The sequence below is a fragment of the Ceratocystis lukuohia genome, assembly GCF_044167205.1.
Source record: "Ceratocystis lukuohia strain C4212 chromosome Unknown Supercontig1_pilon, whole genome shotgun sequence".
NCBI lineage: Eukaryota > Fungi > Ascomycota > Sordariomycetes > Microascales > Ceratocystidaceae > Ceratocystis > Ceratocystis lukuohia.
Window position 1 is genome coordinate 1,483,809 of NW_027263520.1, and position 20,272 is coordinate 1,504,080.

The 20,272-nt window shown below is 50.0% G+C and overlaps 5 protein-coding genes across 5 annotated transcripts; 3 read left to right on the forward strand and 2 right to left on the reverse strand.

Annotated features, from left to right (window-relative positions):
- Nucleotides 1–768: 768 nt before the first annotated feature.
- On the forward strand, nt 769–6,606 carry HOO65_010380 (Hsp90-like protein; the record flags this gene model as incomplete). Its single annotated transcript, XM_071005237.1, has 2 exons — nt 769–6,321; nt 6,388–6,606. The coding sequence occupies 2 exons, from the start codon at nt 769–771 to the stop codon at nt 6,604–6,606; spliced, it is 5,772 nt and encodes a 1,923-aa protein (XP_070862202.1).
- A 579-nt stretch (nt 6,607–7,185) lies between these two features.
- HOO65_010381 (Broad-range acid phosphatase DET1) lies at nt 7,186–9,088 on the reverse strand (the record flags this gene model as incomplete). The annotated part of the gene is made up of 3 exons (XM_071005619.1): nt 7,186–8,447; nt 8,512–8,958; nt 9,034–9,088. The coding sequence occupies 3 exons, from the start codon at nt 9,086–9,088 to the stop codon at nt 7,186–7,188; spliced, it is 1,764 nt and encodes a 587-aa protein (XP_070862203.1).
- A 2,988-nt stretch (nt 9,089–12,076) lies between these two features.
- Nucleotides 12,077–12,775, forward strand: HOO65_010382 (PRKR-interacting protein 1; the record flags this gene model as incomplete). The annotated part of the gene is made up of 1 exon (XM_070999701.1): nt 12,077–12,775. The coding sequence occupies one exon, from the start codon at nt 12,077–12,079 to the stop codon at nt 12,773–12,775; it is 699 nt and encodes a 232-aa protein (XP_070862204.1).
- A 532-nt stretch (nt 12,776–13,307) lies between these two features.
- HOO65_010383 (T-complex protein 1 subunit gamma) lies at nt 13,308–15,458 on the reverse strand (the record flags this gene model as incomplete). Its single annotated transcript, XM_071005555.1, has 4 exons — nt 13,308–14,626; nt 14,724–14,932; nt 15,183–15,252; nt 15,434–15,458. 4 exons carry the CDS (start codon nt 15,456–15,458, stop codon nt 13,308–13,310), a joined length of 1,623 nt encoding a protein of 540 aa, XP_070862205.1.
- A 587-nt stretch (nt 15,459–16,045) lies between these two features.
- HOO65_010384 (Arylsulfatase) lies at nt 16,046–20,272 on the forward strand (the record flags this gene model as incomplete). Its single annotated transcript, XM_071005286.1, has 10 exons — nt 16,046–16,385; nt 16,445–17,825; nt 18,022–18,148; nt 18,433–18,568; nt 18,634–18,770; nt 18,815–18,906; nt 18,959–18,967; nt 19,038–19,811; nt 19,947–20,009; nt 20,194–20,272. 10 exons carry the CDS (start codon nt 16,046–16,048, stop codon nt 20,270–20,272), a joined length of 3,138 nt encoding a protein of 1,045 aa, XP_070862206.1.

A 20,272-nucleotide genomic window follows, 5' to 3' on the forward strand; every position in this document is an offset into this window, starting at 1 on the left:
CTATCCCTGAGCTAATGCTCTAGTCGTATCATTTCATTACCTTCCGGTTTTTGCCCCTTACACTAACATCGTCATGTGGTGTTCTTGAACCTCCTTTCAACTCATTTAGTCTGTCGCCTTTAGCCTTTTTCTTCGTCCCTTCTCAGGCCTGCTCCTCCGTCCTTCCTGGTTTTGGAAATTTCCATCATGTCGACGTCAACGCCTTTGATAGCCTCGGAATCGTCGGTTACAAATCCAACTCCATGTGTATCTTCGCCCTCTTCCGTTTATTCCAATTCAACGGTCAAGGCGACTTCCCCTTCAAAATGGCCAATGTCTCCGTTGCCCTTAGAAAGCCGTGAGGCGATGCACGGCGCTAAAAGCCCTACGAAAAGATCACCCGCCTCATCCTCACCAAGTCATACTCAACTACAAATGTCAGAATATAGCCGAACTATGGTCGTACAGATAGAAAAGCTGAACTATAGCAGGGGCCTGTCATCACCGTCCTCTAATATTATTGGATCACCTAATTCACCGGGGTTTTCATCTTCGCAACAATCTAATTTGGACTCCGTCTCTCCATTCACCTCTACTTTCGTCTCAGCGTGTACATCAACGACTACCACTTCGACTCCCACCCCCCGCCAAAGCCCAGGAGCAGGATATTTAAAATTATCGAAGCCTACAGGGGTTGGCTCTCGGCAGACGCCTATGATCGCTACAACCCAAAACTTGGCTCCATCTGCTTCTCCACCAATAGTCTCCTCCAGTGATCTGGATTTGGGCATGGCCCCTGCACAGACCCAAGTGACGTCAGACCTTCCCAAAACTGATACGACATTAGACTCAGTTGCTCAAGATATCCCAACTGCGTCATCTACAAACACAATTCGAGCCAGCAATCCGTCCCCTGTTGCTCAAACACCGTCATATCCATTTCCACGAATGGCTGGAAAAGAGAAGCCGCCTTCGTCCTTCACTCTTTCTAGCCTGAGTGCACGTGTACCAACGCATTTTGGCCGCTCGCACACTGTACCGTCAACAAAATTTACTACCGAAGAACAGATAATTCCTAGCCTACCAACACCGATGGCGTCCGTTTCATTTGGGCCGGTCTTTGCTTCGCCTCGGCCAGACCGGTCTACATTAGCCGAGTATCCTATACCTAATCTGTACAATTTATCTCTCATGCTCACAGCTGAGCCAGGTCTCGATGCATGGTGGGAGTCTGTTGTGCAAATCATGGTTGGTATATACAAGGCTGAGCGTGTAACACTCTCTGTACCGGCTGATCCTACGGACATTGACAATGTTCCATGGGGCCAAAAGGCTACATTTAGTGATCGTGATAGAGACGCCTTGAGTATGGGATATTTGGGCCAAAAGACCTGCGGGCTTGATCCCCCTTCTGGCTCTGATGCTTTGGGCTCCCCACTGCCTAAACCGGCCGCTGAAGATTGCTTCAATAGTAATAACAATGCCCAGCTCCCTTCTAGGCCGTCGCTCATGACCCGAAGGTCTTTTGCATCTCATATTGCCGAATCTGATTTGGAGGATCCTTCTTTGTCACGCAACCCCTCTGCTAGACGAGCTGCTGCTGCCTTGAGACGCCACAGCCATTATCCTTCGACAGACAAGATCTGTGATAGTAACACACAGGGCACAGGCTTGAAACGGGAGACACTAGAGCAGTACGACGTGCATACGCCTATTTCATCAACGGCCCACTGGGATCTGCCAAAGAGCCATTCTCCCCCTTCAAAGGGACGGGTGCTTCCAGTGCTCCAGGCTTTAGATTACGAAGCCGACCCACTAATTGACAATAATGGCGTACGGCGTGTACTGGACCGTGGCAACATCGTGGCACTTACACGTACATACCCCTATTTGAAAGAGGATGCCAAGGTTGGGTCGCCTATAGGAAGCAAAATTCATGCTTCGGTTAGCAGCAGCGCTGCCGGCGGTCCGGAGTCACTTAGGCGCCCTCGTTTAAATCAAACTGAATCTACTTCCCAGCTTTCAGATATTCTTGGAGGTAGCAGTACTCGACTCAGTCGTAGCCGTAGTGTTCGCGAACAGCCTGGGAATTCGAGAATTGTCACCGTACCAGAGGAAGGCGATGATCGCAGACCTCCATCCCCTTCCTTTGAGGAGCATGAACAAGCACCATCGCCTTGGTCCCAGTCTCCTGCTCCGAGCTCAGCTACAGACAAAAGCTCTACAGACAACCCGTTTTTTGCTGATTCTCTCAATAGAGATTCGCCCAACGCAGAAAACTCTTCAGATGTAAATCGTCCTACACTGAATTCTTCCGATGTTCCACTAGATGAAAATAGCTGGACAGTATTGCATATTCCCCTTTCGGTTCCAATACTTCATAAGACCTCAGGATCTTTCAACCTAGACCCTCATTTTCTCGATGAAAAATCTCATAGGCGGGCTCGTAGCTCTACTGGAAAAGCACCTCGCCATTCCCGTTTTGGTGGTAGTATTTCTCATAAAACAAAGCCACCCCCAATTGCTATTCTGTCGATCCTTACGCCTGTGATCCCATACCCTAATGAGCTAGCTGAAAGTCTTGATCACCTTTCGCCTCATCTCGCTCATTCATTTTCCCTCTGCCGACAGTACTCCATGATTGCTAGTGAACTGGCCGGACTTCGCAGCCGCCGCACTGGAACTGTAGGATTTGGCGGTCTTGGCCCTGATGGCAGGCCACTTCCTCCTTTGTCAACCACCAACCATGATGGGAACTCAATTTTCGACCTGTCCCACCAGTCGGTTGCTGGTAGCATCACTAGCCCAAGCGAATGGTCCGCTGTTTCACGCAGTGCTGCAGGATCGCCTATACCGACACCATCTTTTGAGGACGTTCTAGGCCCGAAGGACAAGAGACCGCTCAAGACAAGCCCAGCGCTGCTAGGAGGCGATGGGTATTTTGCTGGCGCCTCTATTGCCCAGACCATTGCAGCGGATATGCAAACTGCTGTCCCTGATGAGAGCTCTGCTTCGGCTGTACCACCAGAGAATGTAGTACATGGCCCTGGCCAGTCACAAGGAACAATCAGTTTAGTTTCCCGTAGCAGCATTTTCTCGGAGGAGTACTCTGCATCTCAACAACGCCGAAGCTCTCTTAGCCGCATTTGGCCACCTACGCCAGAAGTAGCTATACTTGCCGCATCACGGCCACAGTTAAATCATAACGTGTCAACTCGCGATGCGCTTCAGCCTTCCGATAAAAACCAAGAGACACCTCTACCAGCCTTAGCCAATAAAAACCTTCCTACTTCGCAATCAACCTCTCATCTATCTCGGCCTGTTTTGAGTCGTGGCGACAGCGCTAGAAATGTTGTCTCCAACTCCAACCGGGATAGACGCCATAGCTTGCTTCATTCATATGGCGCTGACTTTGCAACTTCTTTTCCTACTCTTCCCCAGGCCGGTACTGTCAATACCAAGGCGAACCCAACTTCTACACCTGGTCCTCTATCTGCTAATGGAGGAACTGGCGGTAGTGTCCGTGCTGTTCATATGCCTCCTCCATCAGATAAACTAAAGAGTTTAATTCTCGATTCGCTTCCAGCCCAAGTGTTTGTGGCCTTGCCTCTCACTGGAGAAATCTTATGGGTTAACAGTCGGTACCTGTCTTATCGGGGGCTTTCGGTGCAAGATCTCGCTGCAGATCCGTATGGAAGCATCCATCCTGATGACCGCCAAGAATATCTTAAAGCATGGGGACACTCTCTGCGCACGGGAGACCAATTCTCTAGAACAGTACGAATCAAGCGTTTTGATGACTGTTACCGTTGGTTCTATGCCAGAGCTGTCGCTTCTCGTGACAAGCGTGGATTGATTATGCAACTCCTAGGCTCATATATGGACATCCATGATCAACATATTGCTGAGTTGAAGGCTGCTCGCCAAGAAGAAATTGCTGCGTCAGAGGCCAAACACCGGCTTCTTGCTAATCTGATTCCCCAGATTGTCTTTACTGCCACTTCTGAAGAAGGCATTACGTTCGCCAATGATCAGTGGCTATCATACACAGATCAATCATTTGAGGATTCTCTGGGCATGAACTTCCTATGCCGTGTACATCCAGATGATCTGGCCAAATTTCATGTCGACGTTAACACCTCCCAGCCATCGCCACAGCCAAAATTTGACCTTAGCCGCTTTGAGCAAGATATTTACCAAGGCTTAGAAGGTCATCATGGCTCTAGCGTGCCATTTAAGGCCCGACGCGAGTCTAGTACGACACCTACACAGTGTGAAATCGCTGCCTCTGAGTCTCCCCGGGGCCATGACTCAGGAAGTAGTTATGCATTCAACGATATTCCCATCGCCGACATAGAAACACTAATACGTCGTGGTATTGTCAAAGTCACTACTGACAATACAGGAAGAATAGCATACACAGCTGAAGTGCGGCTTCGATCAAAGAAAGATGAGTATCGCTGGCATCTAGTCCGTTGGGTAGAAATTGAAAACATCAACTCGGTCAAGACCGGCGTTTATTTCGGCTCAGCCACCGACATTAATGACCAGAAGCTCCTTGAAGAAAAGCTCAAGGAGGCTATGGAGTCTAAGAGCCGCTTCCTTAGCAATATGTCGCACGAAATCCGGACTCCGCTCATTGGAATCTCAGGCATGATCACATTTTTGCACGACACGCGCCTAACTGAAGAGCAGCAAGACTACGCGAATACAATTCAAAACAGTGCTAATAGCCTGCTTTTGATTATAAACGATATCCTCGATCTGTCGAAGGCTTCTGCAGGCATGATGCGTCTGAGCTATGAGTGGTTTCACACGCGGTCTTTGATTGAAGATGTCAACGAGCTTGTTTCTACTATGGCTATCCACAAGGGCCTGGAGCTCAACTATGTTGTTGATGAGACTGTCCCTGCGTGGGTCAAGGGCGACAAGGTCCGCATTCGCCAAGTACTGCTCAATGTTATTGGGAATGCTATCAAGTTCACCACTGTTGGTGAAGTCTTTAGCCGTTGCCGTGTGTTTGTAGATCCTGAGGCCGAGACTACCAAGGGCAAAAAGGGTGTGGTCAATGCTAAAGATATCATGCTGGAGTTCATTGTTATTGACACTGGACGCGGCTTTAGTGAGAAGGAGGCTGAGCTCATCTTCAAGCCCTTTAGTCAGATTGATGGAAGCAGCACACGGCAACACGGGGGAAGCGGCCTTGGTCTTGTGATCTCTAGACAGCTGGTTGAACTCCATGGTGGCGAAATGGTTGGCCAGGCTGTCCCCAACAAGGGGTCTCAATTCAGCTTCACCGCCCGATTTGCCCTTCCCAGCGCCGACGATTATCCTGATGTCAATAGCACGCATACTGCATCGTCTCCTGGACCAAGCGTCACACCTCCACTTCCTATAAGAAAGACGACCGAAAAGCACGATGGGAGCCACCATGATGCGGACTCCTTGTCGGCGGCCTTGAAAAAATACGCAGTGAGCGCCTCGGACTCTCTACGCTCAGATGGCGATGAGATAAATCCTCTCATCACTGTAAATCAAGACTTGGCGAATATAGCACAAGCTGCCCGCGCTAGCGGCGCTGACGAACTGGAGGAAAACCGACCGGAGAGTCCCAAGCCAAAGAAATCCTCAACACCTCCTCCACCCATTGCCATTACTATGCCTTTGCCGCCTCCACAAACTTACTCGATCCTCATTCTTTGCCCGCAAGATCACAGCCGGGAAGCCACCTCCCAGCACATTGAAATGACGCTGCCAAAGGGCCCACCACATAAGATTCGGGCATTGCCCTCTGCTGATGCAGTTCTAGAAATGGTTGCTAGTCAAAACCCTGGACCGTTTACGCATGTTGTACTCAATGTTGGCGCCGCTTCAAATGTTGTTTCTACGATGGATCGGATTGATCAGCTCGAGTGCATTTCAAATAGCACCATTCTCGCGCTCTGCGACACTGTTCAGCGCCAGGTCCTGATGCGACTGTCGCCGCAGGAGCAGCCACGACTTATCCGAACGGGCAAAGTCAATTTCATCAACAAGCCGCTTCGGCCATCTCGCTTTGCCACAATTTTTGATCCTGATCGTCTGCGCGACCTCAGCATTGACCGCAACAGATCCTCTGCTGAGCGACACTGGGAAAACCAGCGTGCGCATTACACGGAAGTCGGCAAAATAATCGGCAATAGGGGCTACCGTGTGCTCTTGGTAGAGGATAACCCGGTCAACCGCAAGGTGCTGACCAAGTTCCTTGAAAAGATGAATGTCGAAGCCGTGGTAGCCGTTGACGGGCAAGAGTGTACGGAGAAAATCATGGCGCAGCCACAAGGTTACTACAACATGGTTTTGGTAAGTTACCTTCACACTTATGTCTATGCTAAGAACCACACCAGCGAACTAACATTCTGTTTGTAGTGCGACCTCCACATGCCACGAAAGGATGGATACCAGGCCTGTCAGGATGTACGAGCATGGGAAAAGAGAACTGGAGCATCACCGATGCCCTTCATTGCTCTGTCGGCCAATGTTATGCCAGAAGTGCAGGACCGGTGCTCGCAGTCTGGGTTCACAGACTACATCACGAAGCCCGTGGACTTTGTTAAACTGAGCCGCACTATGGCCAAGTTCTTCTGAGCTGTTCTTTTTTGCCTCTCCGTTGTTTTTTGATCTTTGGTTCTGCTCTGAGAGCCATTGTCCCTATTATCGCCCTATTCCCCTCTATCCACGACCCTTGCACATCTCTAGAAAGGGGTTTCTTTTCCTCCTATCTGTAATCTGGAGTATGCCATGCCTCTGCCTCGCTTCCCTTTCCCCTTTCCCCTTTTTATTTTTTTTTATTTTTTTACTTGTTTGAGATAGACATGAGCTTGCGTGCTTCTTGAGAGTTTTATTTTTCACGCTTTTTCTTCGGTGTATTTATTGCCTTTGGAATTAATGGCATTCAACGGGACAACTAGATGGATTATTTATTAGAAAAAAATAAAATGACAAAAATGACAAAAATGACAAAAAATCATCAGTTACAGCCAGTAACACGAATGGACAAGTAAACAAAGCCAAGAAAAAATGTTTCCCAATATTTCAATTGAAAATACTACGCAACAACGGACCTGCGCTGTGCGTGAGAGCAAGGTACATGAGTAGATTTGTCTATGATATATGCCAATCGGGGTTGACCAGTTGATCGTCCGTCCGTCCTTAGAAACTTCCATGTCAATAAATGCTGCCATGGATGCTACGGTCTCGCTTTTCTGCGTCCTCTCCGTTGTTTTCCTCCACTTCACTCCCGCTAGATCCATCGCCCAATCTATTTGCTCGCATTCCACGGCCCATGCCACTCTCATCAGCGAGTTCTTGCGAGACTAGACTAGGGTCACCCTCGTCCTCATCATCGGCATCCTCGTTATGGCTTCCGTTCTGGCTCCCGTTGCGGCTCATCTCGGAAGCCTCTGCGGTAGCACGAGTGCCTTTCTCTGTTATATTCATGAGCAGACCGTTGGGTTGCTGCTGCAATGGTTTAGCTGCATCGCCACTGTTGTTGCCAGCAGCAGCCATGCTTTTAGAGGCGGGGGCTGCCGTGGAGTGGCGCTGGTATCCGACGGCGGAAAGAGAGCCTATGGACTGCGTGCTATCAAAGTCTGAGCCGATGAGGCTGCGGATACGGTCCTCTGGCGAAATGAACGAGGGTGTTGCATCAGGAGATGACACAATCTCTTCTTGGGCCCGCCTGATGTTGATATTCTCGACTGACGCCCCATTGTCTAGTGCATCGTGCAGATTGGGGTCGTTGGGGTCGTCATCATCGGAATTATAAGCACGTCGAACCGTCCGACGCGCAAGTAAAGGGGATACTGCTGTTGGGCTGTTCACTCCGGCAGGGCTGGCGGTAATTGCAGCAGATGATGACATGGTGTATGATACCGGGTTCAGTGATAGGGACCCTGCAGCTGCTGTGACATCGGCAATGTTGTTGCCATTGGTGACTACTGGCGTCGTCACATGAACGCCCCGACCCTGGCTCTTTTCGGCATTGGCACGGCTGGCATTAGCCAGCTCGGTGCTGTGTTTCTTTGCACCGGCTTCATCTCTTTGACGCAGCATTTCGAGATCGTCGCGGCGGTCAAGCCGGTTAAAGTGTCGTGAGTGATCGCAGCCGTTAGGGCAGCCACCCCATTTCCGCACAACTACAGTGCTTTTGTTGCGTGGCAGGCGGGTGGCGTCTTTGTTGGCGTCGCGGCCGATTTCAGAAGACGTCTCTTTGCCCTCCTTATCTTTAGTTTCTTGCATGAGAAGCTCCCGCTCGCGACGTAGTTCTGACCACGTGCGTAGTTTATTCTCTAAAGTATATTTGCCATTTTCTTCTTGGTTCATAATGAGGAATTCGCAGTGGTTGATGTTGCGAAGATCTTCAAAGTACTCGACAGTAAAGTGGTACCACTTCATAAGAAACACTCGACATAGCAGGCCGTGGGTCACTGTTATTCTGTTAGCAACCTTCTAAGAGCCAAAGGCTTTGTGATAGCCAGGAGAAGCTCTTACCTAAAACGCAAACACTCGCAAAGTCGTCCTCGCCAAACTGCCGCCACAGACTCTCATTAAAGCCACTTATCCGATCGTACGCATCAGCGGCGCTCTCGCCATTGGGAATACGGTAGAAGAAGTGCCCGTAGTCGGCTCTCTCCTGCCACATGCGCTCCATCTCGGCACTGCAGGGCTGGAAGTTACCGAAGTCCTGCTCACGAAGGCGGGGCTCTTCGTAGACCTTGATATCTGGGCGTTCGAAGGGCGAGTCATCCTCGGTTAGAGTAGAGAGTATTCCCTCAGTAGTCTCACGGGTTCGCCGGTATGGAGACGTGAAGAAATGGAGCGTATCGTCGGGCCGGAGCATAGCCTTGAGGCGACGGCCGGCCTCATAGGCTTGCTGCCAACCCTCAGGGGTTAGCTTTACACGATGGTCGGGGATGGTCTGGTGAATGTCACGATTCTCTACAAATTATCGTCGCCGTCAGTCAGCAAACATGCTGTTTAATTTAGGGCTATCTAGTAAGGGCGCAAACTCACTGTTGCCTTCAGATTGAGCATGGCGAATTAGGATAATCAGTCTTGGCTTGCCCATGTTAGCGGTGTAATGTTAAATAGAATTAAGCCGACAGGTCAGGACGAGGCGCTTTTCCAGGAGTGTGAAGCCCAGTTTTGTGGATATGATAAGGTACCAAAAAAAAAAAAAAAAAAAGATAAGATTCAATTAGAGGGAAAGAGCTTTCAATTGCCGAAGAAGCTTGAGATTACACAGGCTATTTCCAGAAGCAGAAAGAAGAAAAGAAAAGGGAAGTAGTTGCAGTTTTAATAGGTGACGATGTAGGAAGTTGCAAAGAAAAAAGCCAATGTCGAATCAGAATTTAGCTTGGGATGGACGAAAGGATGGTAGTTGTCGATTGAGGGGCATTTGACGAATTTACTTTGAAAAAAAGGGCATTTTATCGATATTTAGAATAGTAACTGCCGTTTCACGCGGCTAGTAAGTAGTAAGCAAAGACCAACAACCAACAAGAGATCTCAAACACGCTACTATCCTTTCACTTGTTGGTCAAACTCTCCATTTCCCTGTTTGCACCAACAATAATAGCGCCCTGATCTGTTGCTTGAGCCTCATCTATTGGCCAATTCCACCTATATCAGGAGGCTTGCCGATTATCTGGGAACTCCCATCCTACCGTTACCTCTGTGAATATTTCGCTCACTCACACTCACATTCACGCTCTTCACCTACTTTGTTGTTTTATGCCTCACGTGCGCGCATCTTGCATTCTCTTGTTATTTATCCCTCACCCAACCTGCATCCCAGACGCCCTTACCTGGTTGTTATCTTATTTTCTTGCGTCTAGACTACCCAACATGCCCCAGTGGGATGCATCCCTCCAGGCCGAAATCACCGTCAAAATAGACTCAAAATTGACACTGCGCATGGACAGATTGTCAAATGTCAAAGAGCCCAGTCTAGGTCTAGAGCAAGGCTTTCAGTAGAGACGGCACAAGAGATCAAGATCACACATGGGCAGCCTTGCCTCCCTCTTTTTCCTACCTCTCTTAAGTTCCTAGGCCAGCTGGCTACCGTTAGCGCAGATAATGTCACTTGAAACATCCGTTAAACGTATTACAGGAAGGAAATAAAGACATTGTACGTAGGGCAGGCTAGGAATGGAACCTGCTGCTGCCGACTATCCTTCTTCTCTCAAGCCCTAATGCCGCCGATATCCGGCTATTAAGTAAGCCAGTTAGCGATAAGCAGCAAGGACATGTAAAATACCTGCTGCCGGCCATCATGTTCCTCCCTATCGGTATCTTAGGCGAGGGCAAGTACCAAAAACCCTCTAGGTCAGGAAGAACCACTCAGTCGCGACCTCTCTGCCAGTAATCTAGCCTTCAGCCTGGGCGGGCTTACTACTCATCTCCAATCCATCCTTCAGCCAACAACCAACAATCAACATCTGCCCATTCTTTCTTGCCCTCGTATGATTTCCTTCCCAAGCGGTAAAATGTTGGTGACGATCACTTCAGCCAACCAATCATGCATGTCGGTATTGCACCCTATGATCCACTTTACCACATCCAGCAAGACGCCTACCTGCATGTGCAACCTAGCCGATCTCCGAATACCTCCGTACTTTCAACTACGCTCTCTCAACCCCGATCTCACAGAATACCGCCAAGGCCGTAAACTCCGTTAACACTCCTTGTTAGGATCTTTCAGGTTGTTTAGAGATCGTTCTAGACTTTGCCCATTTAGAGAGAGAGAGCCACAACATCACGATCGACTAAGGGATGAGATTCCACCGTTTATTCTTTATGTCAAGCATAGAAGACTCTCCAGCAACTACAGCTTGCCTAGAGCCCGTGACAGAGAATACTAGTCAATTATAGATGGTGTTTAGGATGCTATCGTGGGGCAAAAGTCCTTGTTCCTCAGCCTCTATTGCTGATGCTTTCCTAAACTACTTTGCAGGAGGACAAATGCCGTGGTATGCGTCCCAAGTCACAACAAATGCTTTGACTTGATTTATGTGAGCCTTGAAATTCCCGATACTGGCGCACTAAAACAAGCAGCGGTGGTCTAATGCAGAATCTAATTTGTGAGAAGTTAAAGCTCTCATCAATTGCGTTTCTCGAGAGACGAAGTCGAGTAGCTAGCTGAGGAGTAAGATATTGGCACAAGAGTAGTGTAGATAGCCGCTATGGTCGACGGATCTTTGGCCGTGCAGTGAAGAGGAGGTAAGAGGTCACGAGGTCATGAAATCTCGACACTACGCCATTCAAATAGTCCCTCCGCCCCTGTTGCGTTTCTGTCGTTGTCGTCTACCCCGCCTTCCATCGAGACAACCCACAACAAAGAACCTTGATGTAAGATCCGCCTAATAATTGTTGGTTTTAAAGCATGACGAGCGGCTGGCGCCTATACTGCAGCGGTTAAAGTAGTAGGTGAACCCATAAAGAGTAGCGCGAATGGCTAAGAGTACCAAATGACATCGAGAGACAATACAGGCCCAGCCGCCGAGCAGATTAGTAATAATCACACCTTCTCTGATAATACACCAATAGAGGTAACAACGGAATCACATAATATTGCACAGGCTCATTTATATGCACGGCAGCACAGGTCTAAATCAACGCAACCGAGGCTTTTGCATCTTTGTAATTGCGGTTTTAGGGACGTATTGAAAAACACTGTCCGGGAGGCCGACGTGGGTTATCGGGCACGTGACCTGAAAATAGACCGGAGCTTTGTTCTAGCCTTTCTATTGTTTTAATTAAGCTACGCTATCTCCACATATTTTCCCTCTCAGCCTTGCAACTTTTTTCCATTTCAGCCTTGCACCTTTTGCGCTTCCTTGTCGCGATAGTCCATGCTAGAACGTACAATTTTCGGCTGCATGTTTATGAAGAGCAGCTGTAAATCTCTTTTACATTTTCATTCACATTTATTTATTGGCTAATAGCCTCGTCTTCATTTTGCTCTTTTATGCCCACACGCTATCTACAATCTTTTTTCTGTTCTTGAATAGCTCAAATCCTCTCTCCTGCCTTCATCGTCGCATCATCACTTAAAATGTCTGCAGGTGGCCCCGACTCGATTCCCACATCTGCCGATCGGCGCAGCAAGCGCCCAACCAAACGGCGTCTTCTCAGCCCAACGTCAGACCAAGCCGCCTCCGTCGAAGCGCTCTTTGCCAAGCCCGAACAACCCATTCACATCCCCATCGCTGCAACTCCGCAAGCACGTGCACTTCCACCGCCGCCCGAAATCGTCACCAACGTGCAAGGTTCCAGTGCCGGAGCTGGCTCCGGCGAGTTCCATGTGTACAAAGCCGCCCGCCGACGCGAGTACGAGCGTCTGCGTCGCATGGACGAGGAAGTGCGCAGCGAGGACGCGGACCGCGAGTTCGAGAAGCAAAAGACAGAGCGCCAGAAAATAGACGACGAGAAGACGAGAAAGAACCGCGAGAAACGCGAGAAAATGAAGGCGCGCAAGGCAAAGGCGAAGTCCGGAGGCGGTCCACAGCCAAAGCAAACCGCCAAGTCTACACTACCAAGCCAAAAAGACAATAAACCCTCATTTCCAAAGAGAGCCGATATAGTTGACGATACGCAAGAAACCGATAATGCCCCAAACGATACACCACCAACGGCAGAAAGTTCAGGCTTGGCTCGCGCCGAAGCTGGAGATACCAAGCGTGTCTCGCCAGCTGGAACATCAACGCCAGACAAACCGCCTATCACGGGCCTAATCATTCACGACGACGACTAGGGACATCCAAACCAAATGCAAAAAGCAAAAACAACTCTTGGTCGCCTCGACTTTTTCTAATATCTTGCACTGGCTCCCCCTCCCCTTCTCTCTCTCTCTCTCATCCTTTATACCCCTCTACATAGCGAATCATGAGACAGCCCTATCCCAAAGCATGCGCTCCAGTCTCCTTGCTAGCTTCTTCTTTTTCTCATATTTAGACCACCCATCCTACGATTTCATAGGCTCAGAGCCGATTTTTTTTTCAAATGCTACAGTACGCATGTGTCAATACATTCCAATTATTTGCATTTTCTTCCCAGTATGCTATTTGCATCCAGCTATAATAACGTTGTCATGATGATATAAGTACGCCCGAGTCAAGCATCATATCGTGTCCACACCATGTCACCCATTCATGTTCATATACCCAAGCCATCGCTTGCCTCACAGAATCATTAAGATGGTATGTCTATTATTTTCTTTGCATGTTTGCATCTCCTGCAAATCAAATGCCAGATTAGCTTCACATATAATCTGATGTATTTTCTCTTTACTCCTCGGCACCGCCGCCGCCGCCACCGCCCTGCATAGCCTTCTTGGCACTGCAGATATCATCAACACGGAGCAGCAGACAGGCTGACTCAATGGCCGTCTTGATACTTTGCAGCTTAATAGCCTCGGGCTCCCAAACACCGTAGTCCTTCATGTCAGCAATGGTGCCATTGTCGCCGTCAATGCCCCAGGTGTGCTTGCCCTCGGCATGCTTGGCGCGCAGGTCTGTCAGCACTCTGACGGGGCTGCTGCCAGCGTTCTGGACCAACGTCCGAGGAATCACCTCCATGGCATCGGCAACAGCCTTGTACGGCCATTGCGCAACACCCTCGACGCTCTTGGCCAGCTGGTTCAATCTCACGGAAACGGCCATCTCAGTAGCACCACCGCCAGGGGCTAGGCGAGGGTGGAACACGACATTGCGGGCAACGCCCATGGCATCGTGCAGGTTACGCTCAATCTCGTTGAGGATATCCTTAGAGGGGCCCCGCAGGAGAATTGTGCAAGCCTTCGGGTTTTGGCACTTGGTAAGGAAACTGAAGTACTCGTCGCCAATCTTCTCGATCTCGAACAGGCCGCACTGGGTGCCGACATCCGACTCCTGAAGGTCGTCAACGCGGTTGACAATAGTGGCACCGGTAGCGCGAGATATACGGTTGTTGTCGGTCTTGCGGACTCTGCGCAAAGCCGTCACGTTGGCCTTGACCAGGTAGTGCTGAGCAAGATCAGACACACCCTTTTCGGTAATGACCAGGTCGGGCTTCAGGGCAATGATGGCGTCGCACATGGCCTTAACTTGTTCCTCTTCGATCTGCAGAATGCGATTCCAGTCCTCCTCCTTGCTGATTTCGATCTGTGTCTGCGACTCACCCTTCTTGTACTCAAGAGGGCAATCCAAGAGAATGATGCGGGGGTTTTCTATCCGGCGGCGCATCTTGGGGTGAGTGATGTCTTTGTTGAGCATGACACCATCAAGTACCCTGCTGTCCTGAATCTCACCACCAGGGACCTTTTCAATGCGAGCGTAGCGCTTGATGTCGACCTCCGTCTTGCCGTTAGACACTTCCCACGTGACAGTACGCACGGCATCCAAAGCCAGCTTGCACATGAGGTCAGACCACCGGGAAACAAACTTGGTTCCAATGGAAGAGCTAATCAGGCCAATCATTGCAGAGTCGCTAGAGGTATCAATAGGCATGGAGATCTCGTCGATGATTTTGAGGGCATCCTCTAGCGCGCGCTTAAAAGCAGAGATGATTACGACGGGATGGATGTTGCGCTCAAGTTCGGGCAAAGCCATAGCCAAGATTTCGCCGGCTATTCGGATACGGCCAGTGTTAGTACATAGTAGGGGTACAACCGGGTTTAAATAGGGGCAGCAACGAAGACCCAGAAACCAACCACTCTTACGCACCTAAAATAATGACAGTAGTGGTGCCATCACCAACTTCCTCGTCTTGTGTCCGAGAAAGCTCAATCATACTCTTGGCGGCAGGGTGAGACACCTCGATTTCTCTAAGGATGGCATGACCATCGTTGGTCAGGACGATGCCGCCCATGGGGTCCAGAAGCATCTTGAGCATAGCCTTGGGACCCAGGCAGGAGCGAATGATATCAGAGACACTAAATTGTATTAGCAATGCGGGGGAATAAACAGCATTGTATGAATAGGTGCAATAATTGAAATATTAGATGCAATAGCCATCCCCCTCAACCAAAGCTAGCAGGGCCTGTTTTCTAGGGGAGGAGAGGCCCCAAGTATAGACAGCTCGAGACAGCTTGCTCATCGCCACCATTTTGAACGTAGTTGGTAGCGGGCGTGTATGGGGGGGGGGTGGGTTTTTAAACGGCGGCCGAGGAAGAAGAAACATACATCTTGGCGGCGGTGATATTAGACATTTGAGCTTTTCGGCCAGTCTGACGCTCCTGGGGGCCGCCAGTGTCTATTTAGCAATACATTATTAGCGACAGAGCTTTAAGAATAGACCAATGGTGTGATGATGTGACTCGGGCGTGTTTCCAAGCGGCATGCACAAAGCAGAGCCAGAGCTCGGGTCTGGTCCCAGGCAGAGCTTGGTCAGGGGACAGAGGTAGAAGTCGGGAGATGGCAAAGAGGGGACGCACTCATAACCACAACTGGAGCCTGCATTTTGACGAGTCTTTTTTTTTTAGAATAAGCAAGCGGGAAAAGTGAAGAAGAGAAAAGAGGCAAGCCGTAAAAGAATCAAGAACTAGTTAGTTTTGGGGGGGCGTTGCTGGTTGTTGATGCTTTCAAAATGCCAGTTAAAAAGTTTGGAGGGGTTCTTTCAACTCTCCTTTCTGCCTTAGCCTTGGCTTAACTTAACGTGTTGCCCCCCAGTTACTAGGCCAGCCTTGCTCAGCTCAGCTCAGCTAGCTAGTCTTGAAATTTTGTCCGCCCACCAACATCGAGGGGCATTGGTGGGGCAGTTTGTCCCTAGGGTCTGTAGCAGTGTTAGGGTTCGCACCACCACCAGGAATGTGAAACCTCCGGCCAAGTTGTTGTGATGATGGTGGTAGATGACGACATGGTTGTCAAGCCCCACACTTGGCCAATGGGCTGTGAATATGAATAGCGACAGAACCCGAGAGCCGTCATCATGTCAAGCTGTGTGTAGGCAGCTGTAATTAGGATATAAAAGGCCGGGAGCTCGCCGCTCAACATGGGTTAGTAGCGTAATGTTCTCCCCCTCCCCCCTCATCGCCTCGTTGCCCGTCATGCAGCCCTCAGGTCTAGTGTCTGTTGCCTTGGCCATTGCCGGCTCTCTCATTCAATGTGCCTCTACACTCGAGACCCAGCAAGCTCCGCTTCTCCCCAGCCCAGACCCCCGGAGAGTGGGCAGGCAGCCAAACATTGTGTTCATCCTCGTCGATGATCAAGACAAGCGCCTGGACTCTCTAGCCTATATGCCCAGTGTCAAAAAGCACCTGCTAGAACAAGGGACGTCGTTTGAGAACCACTTTTGCACAACTGCAATTTGCTGTCCATCCAGGGTTTCACTGTGGACGGGAAAGCTGGCTCACAACACCAACGTGACAGACGTGAGCCCTCCATACGGTGAGTTTCGCCTCAAGAATACGCAACTGCTAGGTAAGCTAGTAGGCTAATATCTTCAGGCGGCTATCCCAAGTTCGTATCGCAGGGCTTTAACAATGCCTATCTCCCAGTGTGGCTCCAAAATTCCGGCTACAATACGTACTATACTGGTAAGCTATTCAACTCACACAATATCAACAACTACAACTCGCCCTACCCTGCGGGCTGGAACGGCTCAGACTTCCTTCTTGACCCCTTTACGTACCAGTATCTCAACTCGACCTATCAACACAATCGAGATGCTCCCCAAAGTTACGAGGGGCGGCACACCACGGAAATTCTCACTGAGAAGGCATACAACCTTCTAGATGAAGCCAGCCGGGAGACCCGGCCATTCTTCCTCGGTATTGCCCCTATTGCGCCGCACAGTAATGTCGGGTTTACGTTCAATCCAGACGGGACACACACGGCACATTTTACTGAGCCAATTCCGGCTAACCGCCATAAGAACCTCTTTGGTGATGCATTTGTGCCGCGTACACCCAATTTCAATCCCGACAAACCTACTGGTGCCAGCTGGATACAGCTTCAACACAAGTTGAACGGCAGTGCTATTGAGTACAACGACCACTTTTACCGCCAAAGACTGCGTGCACTCCAGGGGGTTGACGAGCTGGTCGACGGGCTGTTTGAAAGACTTGCCAAGAAGGGGCTTCTAGACAATACATATTTCTTTTACACCAGTGACAATGGCTTTCATATCGGCCAGCACCGTCTACCGCCCGGTAAGGAGTGCGGCTACGAAGAAGACATCAATGTCCCGTTAATCATACGCGGCCCTGGAGTTCCTGCCAACAAGGTCACCAACTTGGTCACCACCCATATCGACCTAGCACCTACGCTTCTCCATCTCGCCCAGTCTGCTTTCGACAGTACCTTTGGCTTTGACGGCATGCCTATTCCACTAACATTAAGCCAGCTAGAAACGGCCCAGGATACCCGCCATGAGCATGTCACGGTCGAATTCTGGGGCACGGGCCTGGCAGAAGGTCGATATGGCTTTAGCAACGGAGCCTATGTAGCTGCAAACAACACATACAAGGCTTTGCGCGTTGTTGGCGCAAGCGGTCGAGACTACAACCTGTATTATGCAGTGTGGTGCGACGGGTCGCGGGAACTGTACGATCTTGCTACGGATCCTTACCAAATAGCGAACCTGCTGCACAGCAGCACATCATCTGCAAAACCAACACTCTTCTCTGTGCCCATACAAAAGCTGGTAGAGCGCCTCGATGCTTTGCTACTAGTACTCAAGTCTTGCCAGGGCCGTACATGTGTCGAGCCCTGGAAGTCGCTGCACCCGCAAGGAAATGTCCAGAAACTTGGCGATGCTTTAAGCCCACGTTTTGATCAGTTTTACGCTGACCAAGTCCGCGTGAAATATGACCACTGTGAGAGCGGGTATATCTTATCTGCAGAAGGACCGCAGTTTGAGCGGGACGGGGCTGCGTGGCACGAATGGGTGTGATATGTGTATTAGTCTGCTAGTCCGTTGGTGTACTCTACTGTGTTAGCTGTTTACGTTACTTATTTTTACATGCTTACATACAAATATAAGCCCCTGTCTTCCTTTTCTATGAAACTAATACAGATACAGGGTCGGAGTCTTTTTCGGAGCCGTACAATCTAATAGCAACAACAGGGATCTTAGCCGGGTTTTCAAGGCCGATGCATCATTAACTATTACGCCATCTATGCTAGATAAGGCAAATACGACCTACCAGGTATGTCATCCGGCTGCCAATGGGATTTGGTTAGTAGGATAGCTAATAGGGGAGAGGCGTCAATAAATACGTCTTTGTGTCGTGTTATTTTTTGGGTTTGTCCTTGCCCTGTTGCGCCGCCTTTTTCTACTCTTCATCATTCTTCGCATTGAGTGTCCGTCCCTAACTCGGCGGTCTTGCTGATAACCTGCATTGTTTCCAGAGGTTCCACTCATAGAATTCCTAGCCACCGATAGGCCATGGAGGCTACTTCGAGTGAACGGACAGCACTACTTGGCTATCAGCCAGCCATAGCCAAAGCTGGCCATGGGAAGAACCAGGATAATGATAGCAGGCTCGCAGTCCAAGTCCCACTTGGAACCCCGGCAGAGGCACCTTCGGACCCCCGTATAGTCCAGATCGTTATGGTCATGGTCCTCGGTATGCGATGCCCCACAAGTCATGCCCAGGCCCGGGACGAGAAATACGTACTAACCATCTTCTAGCTGTGTTTGTATACAATGCAGATGGCTCCTTGGTGCTTGCGACCCACACAACTATTGCATCCGAGTTTGATTCTTTGGAATCATCGAGCTGGATCTTTACCGCCTTTGGACTCGCAGGAGCGGCGACTCAAGTTATGGTGAGCCGATGTTGGAGCTTACTTCACTGGCTGGATTGTGCTAGCTGACATCTCGGGGGCAGTTTGGGAAACTCAGCGATGTATACGGCCGGAAGCCCGTGATCCTGTTCTGCTATTCTGTCTTTTCGATTGGCTGGTGAGTTTGCTCTTCCGAATACTGTGTTCCAAGCTACTAATCTTTGCCATAGCCTTGTAATGTAAGCGGACAGATTCAATATCTCATGCTCCTTCAACTCTTCCTTCCCATAACTAACACCCAACCCTCAGCGGTACCGCGGAGTCCCTCGGCACCGTGATTATCGGCCGTATAATATGCGGCTCCGTTGGAGCTGGCATGGGTCTTCTGGTATCTATTCTTCTAGTGGATATTGTACCTATTCGTGACCTTGCCGCATGGCGCTCGTACATCAACCTTGCCGCCACAGCCGGCCGATCAGCCGGCGGTCCTCTCGGCGGCTGGCTTGCAGATGCTGTAGGTTGGCGGTGGTCGTTTCTGGGCCAAGTGCCTCTTTTTATGCTTGCTTCTGCCCTGTGCTTGTTGTACCTGCCGGATACCAAGACCGCGGGGAGAAACACCAGAAGAGCCTCAGCCTCAGTTGAGGCGGGCGGCGCGGGTGAAATCTCTGAAGATGGAAAACCAAAGGCCGAGCTCGACCTTGTCGGCGCCCTTCTTCTTGGCTCGGCCATCCTTGCCTTTCTGTTTCCTGTTCAGATGGGGGGCTCTCTTTTCCCGTGGAATAGCGCCTGGATTCCAGCGCTGTTTGCCGCATCTCTGGTTCTCCTAGGCTTATTCATCACCTGCGAAGCCCGCTGGACCTCGAGCCCTCTGCTTCCTCTTGTGCTTTTTAGGAACCGAGAGGCTACAGCGTCCTTCCTTATCATGTTTCTCCAGACCTCGGCGCAAGTTAGTCTCATGTTCTCAATCCCAATCTTTTTTCAGGTAGTCCACAAGTCTTCAAGCTCCGAGGCTGGCTGGCATCTATTTCCAGCCGTTCTAGGAAACACGCTAGGCTCTATCCTGTCAGGCATGATAATTCAAAGGTGAGAAACTTCGGGTTCACGGTCAAGGTTACCTCGATTGATTAGTTGCTAATCATATCTACCACCAATCCCAAGGACTGGTCGTTATAAATGGCTTGTTTGCGTGGCTACGCTGTCAAGCTGCTTATGCTACAGCCTTCTCATCTTAACCTGGAATGTGCCGGTCGGCTGGATCAAGTCCATGTTTGTCTTCCCTGGGTATGTGCTCTCCATCTCCGTCTAGGTTGCTCCTGTCCAATAGAAGCTAACGCCGTGTTCTTTCTTGATAGCGGCTTCGGTTCTGGCGTAGCACAAAGCGCTGTATTTGTCTCTCTTCAAAATGTAATCGACAAGAGCCACGCTGCGCCCGCCCTTTCGATTCTATATTTGTCTACTGCTATAGGCCCGATTATTGGTGTGTCTGCATCAACGGCCGTCATGCGAATGGGGATCAGGGCGAGATTGAATGGCGACCTAGCTAG